General features: G+C 54.4%; 1 protein-coding gene across 2 annotated transcripts in view; it reads right to left on the bottom strand.

The window, feature by feature from the left end:
* Positions 1–3,642: 3,642 nt before the first annotated feature.
* Positions 3,643–9,147, bottom strand: part of TOR1A (torsin family 1 member A) — a 7,673-nt gene continuing 2,168 nt past the window's right edge. The window contains exons 3-5 of one of the 2 annotated variants that reach the window (XM_049630050.1): positions 8,317–8,492; positions 8,092–8,219; positions 3,643–4,146 (exon numbers count right to left, since the gene is read on the bottom strand). In XM_049630050.1, the coding sequence (XP_049486007.1) occupies positions 3,896–4,146; positions 8,092–8,219; positions 8,317–8,492 (555 nt within the window). In that variant the 3' untranslated portion in view covers positions 3,643–3,895. The remainder of the gene's footprint in view (positions 4,147–8,091; positions 8,220–8,316; positions 8,493–9,147) is intronic. The other variant, XM_049630054.1, reaches the window with a different exon arrangement.

A 9,147-nucleotide genomic window follows, 5' to 3' on the forward strand; every position in this document is an offset into this window, starting at 1 on the left:
GGCGGCCCCCCCCCCCCCCCCCTCCCCCCCCCCCCCCCCCCGCCTCCCCCAACCCCCAGCACCTGCTCCAGGTGCTCTAGAAGCTGCTGCTCTAACTCAAGGAGTCCCAGGGCCCCTGCGCAATTCGGGGAGCTTTTGGTTTGCACCTGCTAAGAACCTGCTCTGTTCCTTTGCACAGAGAGTGTCCACTGGCTTGAAGTATTTTCAGTTAAAGTCGGTGGCACCCTCAGGCACAGGGTCCGGTGGCGATGTGGGCCTGCACACCGAGCCTTCCCAGCCAGGTGACCGGCCTGCCTGCGGTGCGGGGTCTCCGTCCGAGGCCTCTCCAGCAGACCCGGACAGGTGGCCTCTCAGGCTCCTGGAATTCCTTTGCCGTCATTTGGTATCGACCCCACCTTCCCTGTACCCCCTTCTCCTGAACTAGATTTGTCCCCAACCATATGTCATCACTAGGGTGAGATCAGAACGAGACCGTGAGTTGTGAATTTGAGTCCTTGGTTGCCGTGGTGAAACGTTTGTCTGTTACAATGTACGCGTGGGCCAATCTGTCACTTTACTCCAGAGAACCATTTGGAATCCGTGGGACGTGCTCGGGCTCCGTGGACGACACGGGCCACTGAGTGGTCAGCTTGCAGGCTCTGCGTTGCCAAAGAAGCCTTAGGTATCGCACACCAGAAACGCTAGGGTTTTCGAAGATATGTATATTTTTTATAATGTTTTTACTCGCGAATCTTAGATGATAGAAAAACGTATAGGACATAGCTCATTTTAAAGCATGGGAAAGGACACGAGATGGAATAATTGTCTATTCCTTGATCAGAAACTCTTAGCAAAAAAAGTTGCGTTTTTGTTACGAGGTGCGTGGTCAGACGTGGTCACGGATGCAGATCAAACAAGGTCAATGTAAAGCGGCTGGTCCTGGGTGTCATCTGAGGACACCCTACATGGCAGCACCAGGCTGGGCTGCCCTGGCCGCCGGGAAATAAGGCGGATGCCAGCCGGTGTGAATCGTGCATGTCATAACTGCAGTGCACCCGCAGACACGTGATAAGAACGACGTGCAGCGAATTTATGTGTACAATTTAGAACGAATGTCTTCGTGACCCCGGAGGGCCTTCTGGAGGGTCACGTTTAGCCTTTTAAAAATGCCAAGTTAAGGCTTCACATTTTGAGTACGTGTTCTCGAACTGGAGCCCAGTGACCTCTCTTTCCTAGCCCCGCAAGCGTCTGGCCAGGCACAGACGGAGATCTTCCCTGTTGACAGTGACGCAACTCCCTGGACACGTGTGGGCCACCTTTGGACTGCAGTTACTGATTTGTCACCTGAAGAGGGAGGCCACGGTTGACCACAGCCCAGCCTCCCTCACCCTGTGTAGGATGCAGACGAGGACTTGAATTGACCTACTGAAGAGAAAATAAAGACTAAATTTTATCGTGTGACGTGTTATTTGCAGACTTTTTTTTCCCCTAGTTTCTTTGGGAACCCTGAGAAGTTGGAGCCCGGGAGAAAGGCTGTCGGGCGACTCGGGTGTCTCAGCACACCCTGGACATGCCGGAGGGTAGTCTTTGCATCAGACAGAATTTACCTTAAAGGCTGGTATCTCCAAACAGAGACACTTACGTGGGGTTCGGTGACGGGTTATACGCCCTAGTTCCGCGGGTGAAAATGCCAAGAACAGCTGGACTTATTCCTAGCAAATATTTTCTCCTGAAATTAACATAGGAAGGAAATTGAGGGGTGGGGGGGGACGTGACTCCGTGCTGACACTCTGAACTCGAACCAGGCCGGGCTCAGATCAGTAAACCAGAACTGGTAAACAGCGAAACCCCAGTTAAGCTAACCAGGGTCTGCTCGATCGCACTGCACCTGGCCTCCTGTCTGTCAGTGAATCGTTAACGCCGATCCTCTTTCCAGGACTGAGGACGAGTCAGCGACTTTCTAGAAAGTTCAAACCCTCTTCGTCAACATCCCACCCAGTCCCGTCATCTCTCGGTTGAAGGTGGTCAAGTCCCGAGACTGGATTTCCCGGATCTGGTCTCCAGCCAAGAGTGGTTCCCGCTCCAGCCTGTCCTGCCTCATCTACAAAGAATGAACTTGCCAAATTAAGTCGGGGGACCCCTGTGTTCCCCGAGCCAGGGACCCCCAGGTGCTGGGGCTGCCGGCTTAGAATGATGAGCCCCATCTGTGACTCCTGGGGACAGGACAACAGGCCAGCTTCCGATCCACATCAAGAGCCTTCCAACACGTGCAGCTGTCCCTAGGAGGCCTGGATGCCCTTAAAGGGCCTCCGTGCAGGTCAGGTACCTGGAGGCAGAGGAGTCCTGGGGCAGCAGGGGGCCCTCCAGTCCTCTGGGCCTGAGAAAAACGGGCCGGTGAGCACTGCTTGGGCGCCACACCCCACAGGAGCTCCCCCCACCAGCAGGCACACAGGCGCGTTGCAAACACCAAGGTCCGTCTAGTCTCCTGTGCCCTGTACGCCCGCCTGGTGCCTCGGCTGGGGTTGCGTCTCGAGACTTGAACCCCACGGCTGGGTGTCGGGAGCTCCATGAACCCCACAACTTTGCGGTACCCGGTGCAGCTGAGCAAAGAGCCAGAGCCGCACGGATCCAGATTCCCTGCGTGAGCCTTCACTCCAGCCCGCACTGTGCCTCTTAGGTCTCAGTTCATGGCTGAAGCACCAAAGACCTACAGCGAGCGGGCTTTTGTCTCCTTTAAAGATGCACTCGCAAATTACACACCCATTTTATTGTAAAACGGTAGCTCTTTGTAGTTATAAGTAAAAATACTGTTCTCAGGATCGGGGTGGGTGGGGGAGGGGGCAGCTACGCTTTCCTAACAGGTTTTGGGAATTCTCATTGAACAACCAAAACCTGTAACGAGGATGTTTTTAAAAATATGGCAAAACTTGCCAGACGACATATGGCTCATTCAGGAATGGAAAACAGGGAGGGGTCTTCCTTTGTAAAGCTGAATGGCATCCGACAAGCTGGAAACATTTTTATTGCAAGGAAACTCTGTCTCTCGCGAATGTTCACAATGTTACCGAGATCAAAACCCTTGGAAAGGGTACTTAAGGCTTATCTGTGAGGGGCCTCAGTGGGTCCTCCTTTTTTTAAATTTTTAAAATTTTTTTTAAATTTATTTTTGAGAGAGAGCATGGGCAGGGGACAGGCAGAGACGGGGAGAGAGAATCCCAAGCAGGCTCCGCACTGTCGGCGAGGAGCCCGACACGGGGCTCGAACTCACGAACTGCGAGATCACGACCTGAGCTAAAGTCGAGAGTCGGCCGCTTAACTGAGGCACCCAGGCGCCCCCCCCCACGTGTGTCCTCTTACATACTTTCCCTGTATCCAAACACATCATTGCCCCTTGCGATGGTCATCCTGTGACAGGTCTGATCACGGCTCCAGCCTTGGTCCCCGGTTCTGCCATCCTAGGGACCGTGTGCCAAGGACCCAGCCTTGGGCTTCTTTTCAGTAAAGACATCGGTGTCTAGGATATGGTGACGGGAACTTCAAAAAACACGTAAGGCCAATAACATAGAGTCTGAAAAGTTTCTCATGAGGTTAAAAACATTTTAAATAAAGTTACCACATTTTCAGTAAAACTTAGACATCCTTCCTTGAAACAGAAACACTTGAAATTAAAACATGATTTTTTTAAAAATCATGAGCCCTCGTACGAGTGGACGGGGAGCTGACCGCTGCCACCGCCTCGGAAGGCTCTGGGGCTGTTCCGAGGTCTGTGATCTGTAGGGGGTGTGACGCCCGGAGGCCCCAGTGGATGAAAACTGCTCAGGAAGGTTCCCGTTCGGTCCAGCAGGAAGCATCTGCTCTGTCCTCCTCCAGGGCACGGAGCCAAGTGCCGAGTTCCTCCTCCTCCAACTCAAAGCAGTCAGTCGTCGTAGTAGTAATCTAACTTGGTGAACACAGTTTTGCAGCCTTTGTCGGAGAAAACTCTCTCCTCTTTGGGGAAAAATGTCATCTCCTCAGCCACTTTGGTTACAATGTCCTCATCGATTTCAAAGCCTCGGGACTGCATTTCAACTCTGATGCACATTTTTAGGTGTTTGTATTCCAGGGGGAGGAAGGGAACAAAATAATCAATGAGATTTCGGTCAATTAAGCTGCTATGCCAGAAGCCACCTGGGAAAAAGAAAAAGGTGCTGTTCATCCATCGTCCCCCTGCCCACCCAGCCATCCGACACACATCCGCCGGGCGTCCAAGGGGTGCCGGACCCGGAGGTGGAGCCTGTGGTCCACGGGGGCAGATGTAACCCGGGGGTGTGCCCACGGGCGAGACCGAGCGGTGTTGCCTCCACGAAAGCAAAGCAGGGGTGACGTGGCACCTTAGCCTCGGGCTCAGGGGAGGCCTCTCCGATGGGCTGACAGATCTGAAGCGGGAGAGAGGCCCGCCAGCCCAGGGTGCCGGCAACAAGCTGAGAGGCAGAGCGGAGCGCGGAGGGACATGGTTCCCAGGCTGGCAGGGTTTCAGAGAAAGCACAAGGGGAGAGGAGTCCCAGGAGAGGACCAGCCACTCCCCTACTTGGGGAACTTGGGATTCACTGGACTTTCAGCGGCTGGATCGACAACAGGACAGAAACCTACCACCACTGCCCGCACGTCCAGACCACACGGCGCATCTGGGGACCGAGAACTGGAACCCTCAGAGCGATACAGTGTGAAGACGGTGCCCTGTTGCGGCCGCAGGGCACAGACTTTGCTGTGTGTTTTCACCCAGGGCGAGTGCGGGGCCTGCACCCGCCCTGTGACCCACGCACGTCCCCTCCTGGACTCCCGGGAGGGCCCAGCACACACGCACCCCCTCCTGACCATGCGGCACCCGCTGGGTCACACCCCAAGTTGTGAAACTCCTCCAAGTTTCCCTTCCGCTTTGCCGCTGAACTCTGGTGCCTCAATCCTGGTCTGTGACACCAATTCCAACGTGTGGGCTTTTTTCCCACACCCCCAAGCAATTCTCCAACACGGGCTGGGTGAGCTACAATTTCAGCTCAATACAGGAACCTAACTCCCGAACAGCCAGATGACAGGAGAGACAGGGAGGGACAGGAAGAGGCAGAAGGGACAGGAGGGGCAGAAGGCCCCTCCCAGATCTCCATGTGTTCACCCTGGAAGCTCTCCGAACCCCAACCTGCCAGGTTTTTATGGAGGCTTCGTTACATGGGCACAACTGATTAATTCACTGGCTGCTGGCAACGGATTCCACCTCCAGCCCCTGCCCCCTCTGGTTCCCCGGCATCAGGGGGTGGGACTGAAAGTTCCAACCCTCCAGTCACACGGTTGGTTCCCCTGGAAGCCAGCCCCGTGCCCTTTAGATGCTTCCCAAAAGTCCCCTCATTAACGCAAACTCAGATGTGGTTGACCGGGGTTTGTTATGAATATCAAGACACCTTTATTACTTAGGAAGTTCCAAGTGTTTTCAGGAGATCTGGGCCAGAAGCAGAGACAAAGGCCAAATACGTGTTTCTCATCGTAACGCCCAGTGCCACAACCGGACTGTATGCTTTCCTTTCCCAGCAGTGCTTTGCACACGACTGGTGCTCAGGAAAGACCTCAGTGCCTGGATGGGGTGGAGTCTGGCCGTGGGAAAGAACAAAACCAATGGCCGAGCAGGGTGGGACAGCTCATTTCCTGAAGGCCCTCTCTGCGGCCAGGCAAGCTCTGGGTCCCCGGGAGAGCCCAGAGCCAGCAGACAGGGCCAGTGCCCTCAGGGGTTCACAGCCCCACAAGCCAGCAACCGGACGATTTCAGATAGTGCCGGGGGGGTGGTGCTGTGAGCACCGAGATGGGGCGAGTGAGCACGGAGGACAGGCTACTCTGCCATTGTGGGCCGACGAGGCCGGGCTGAGGAGGTGACGTCTGGGCGGAGCCCGGACTAGAACCTGACCACAGCCAGAGCATTCTGGCGGAACAATGATCTCGGTCTCTTTCAAAACCATCTACAGACCACTCCCCAGTGGGTCCCCTCAGCCTGAGCGCCCCGCTGGAACCCCACTGGACCAGCCAGCCATCGGCTCCGCATCTCCGCAGGGGCGCCCTGCTCACTGTCCATGCCCGTCTCCCACCCGGCCCCAGAAACCTGCGACTCCACGGCCTGTCCCCCTAAGGGGCACGACCACCCGTCTCATGGCTCAAGCCGGACCCTTGATTTGGGGCTCTCTCATTCCCACACCAATCCTTTAGGAAATCTTATTCCACCTTCTGAGGGTTTCGACCTTCAACACGCATCCTAATCACAGCATGTCACCCCACTCGGCTCACTGCTAGCACGCGGGTCCAGGCCACAGCTCCCGCCTGGGGTCCCTGCCCCCACTGCCTTTAGTCTATGCTCCACCCAGTGGCCAGCGTGGTCCTGATAAACTAAGTCTGGTCACGTCACTGCTCAAAACACTCCAGCAGCTCCCTCCTTCACTGGGAGTCAAACCCAAGGCCTGCCCGAGGCCCCCCCCCGACCCTGGCCTTTTGTGACCAGCACCCCCAGTGCCAAGACTTGCCTCTTATCCGACCCCCTTTTCTCCCTTATTCATCCTGGACTGCCACAGTGACCCTGGGCACACCCCCACCTCAGTGCCCTTGCGTGTGCTGTTCCCTCTGATGGAATGCTGTTCCCTGTGGTGCCCACATGGCTCACTCCCACAGTCCTCGGGTCAGCTCAAATGTCACCCTCACAGTGAGCCGTCCTTGACCACTCTAGTAAAACCACCACCCATCCTCATTCCAGCACCCCCAAGCCCTCTTTATGGACTTAACTTTTTACCTGTTGGGGATGGAAAGGAAGATACATCTCTGCCTCTATACAGATAACAGATATCCCATCATCTGACACATTTCCTGGTGTATTATCACTAGGATATAAAACTCCATGAGGATAAGGATTTGTTTTTGTTCGCTGTTGCGTCCCCAGTTCTGGGACCAGTGCCTGCCACCTAGTAGGAGCTCAGTATTTGCTGAATGAATGAATGAATGAATGAGTTCAGCCATCTGCCTGAGGCCACAGTCAGTAAATGGCTGAGCTAGGTGCGCCTCATCCTGAAGCTTATACTCTGGGACCCTTTGTAACCTCCCGCAATGTGGGTTCTAGGCAACTGGCCTCATCTTGCTGAAGCGTTTAGGCGAAGGCATCTGCTGCGAGTGCTCATACTGTTTGGCTCGCCAGAGAACCAGTGAACGTGTTACAAAATATCCTGTCTTCCATCAGTAATATTCCAGCTACACAAATGGACATGAACACCCCATACTGTCCAAGTATCTCTGCAGCAATATCGACTTCTTGTTTCAAAGAACTTCTGCTCTCTAAGCTCAAGAAGGAACCTGAACAGAGCAGGCTCAAATGGCAATAGTCCACCCGCATGGCTCACAGGTTACCCGGTGAGTCATTCTGCATCATGGGGACTTCCCACCTCTGAGGGTTCAAGGTCAAAGGTGTGTGGGGTCACTGGAAAAGCCGTGAACTTGGTAGCGAAAAGATCAGGCTCTGCAATCAGAGCCACTGAGCAGGCTGTGCGCCTTGGGCAAGCGGCTCTCTTTTGAGCCTGTTTCCTCATCTATAAAATGAGGAGGATGACAGTTTCTACCCCACGAGGTCACCGTGAAGATAAAGGAAATGGGCAGGTGGAGTGCAGAACGCGGGCCCACCCGCTATTCGGCCCTTATGCTCGTGCACAGAACCTCCCAGTTCTGGAGCAACACACAGAAAGAGGGACCAGACCAGTCCTCTCTGGTCCTCTCTGGCCGCCCACAGCGGCCTTCCCTGCTCAACCACCTGCTTTTCTTCTACCAAGGAAAATGATTAAACTAAAGAAAACAGGGAACCAATCTTGAAGACCTCGAAGATCAAGAATGTCCCTCTCTCTTTAAAAGAGCACTCGGCCAACGGGAGAGCGTATGAGAGTCACCTGGAGTTTCACACGGCCTCCGCTCAGAAATCCTGACTCGGAAGGTCTGGGGAAGGGACTGAGAATTTGCATTTCGAGCCAGCTCCCAGGCGACGGTGAGGCTGACAATCTAAGACTTCGGGACGCAGGATCACGCACGGGAGGGGTCAGTACCGGCTGGCCTGGCCGCACTTACTGTTCTTGTTGTTGAAGGCCGACACAGACAAGGCCGGTTCCATGTCTTTGAGCTTGATCTCTTCCCTCTGCTTTCCGCTTCTCCAGAAATCTAAAGCCACGTCTGTGATCCTTTCTGCCCCCGCGTTGCTGCAACAGAATTCCCGTGAGTGAGGACCGGCTTCTATCCCAGAGCCCACGGACTCGCGGCCGGGGTGCTTCAATCGTGTCCCAGCCCTGGCCTTACCTGAGAAATATGAAGATGGCTTTCTGGTAGGAGACCCCATCCACATGGTCATAATAGTCGAGGAAAGGCTTGATGGCATCTATGAGGCCAGCGTGCATCTTATCCATTTCATCAAATATGAAGATGGACCTTGCACAGGTGCTCACGTTGCCACGAATCCACAACTGTAACTGATCCTGAATTACAGAGGGGAGAAGCCAAGGCGAAGTTCTCAGCAGGTGCAACGGAAAACAACCGGCACGAGCCTTAGTGCTACAACGGCCGCACTCACAGAGCGTTTACTGTGTGCTCGGCACTGTGCTCAGAACTTTACACACACAAGCTCTTTGCTTCCTCCCCACACCTCCGTGCAGGGGGCACGATCATACCCGTTTCACAGATCGGGAAACTGAGGCATACAGCTTCGTCATCTCGCCCAAGATTATAAAATTAGGATGTGGGAGAGCTGGGATCTGAGCTGTGCCCTGCCTCGTTCCAAAGCCCCAGGTTGGTTAGAACTCCTGTGCTGTGAGAGATCATGATGATGCTGTGTCATTGAGTTGCTGGTCCCTGTCATTAAAATGGCGGTGTTAGGGGCGCCTGGGTGGCTCAGTCGGCTAGGCGCCTGACTCTCGAGTTTGGACCAGGTCATGAGATCGAGTCCCGCGTCGGGCTCTGCACCGGGAGCACGGAACCTGCTTGGGATTCTCTCCCCCTCTCTCTGCCCTTCCCCCACTCTTGCTTGCTCTCTCTCAAAATAAATAAATAAACCTAAAAAAAAAAATGGTGATGTTAACACGTATCCTCTGTACACCAGCCTTCTTTTTTTTTTTTTTAATTTTTTTTTTTTAA

The sequence above is a fragment of the Panthera uncia genome, chromosome D4 (assembly GCF_023721935.1).
Source record: "Panthera uncia isolate 11264 chromosome D4, Puncia_PCG_1.0, whole genome shotgun sequence".
In the NCBI taxonomy this organism is placed as follows: domain Eukaryota; kingdom Metazoa; phylum Chordata; class Mammalia; order Carnivora; family Felidae; genus Panthera; species Panthera uncia.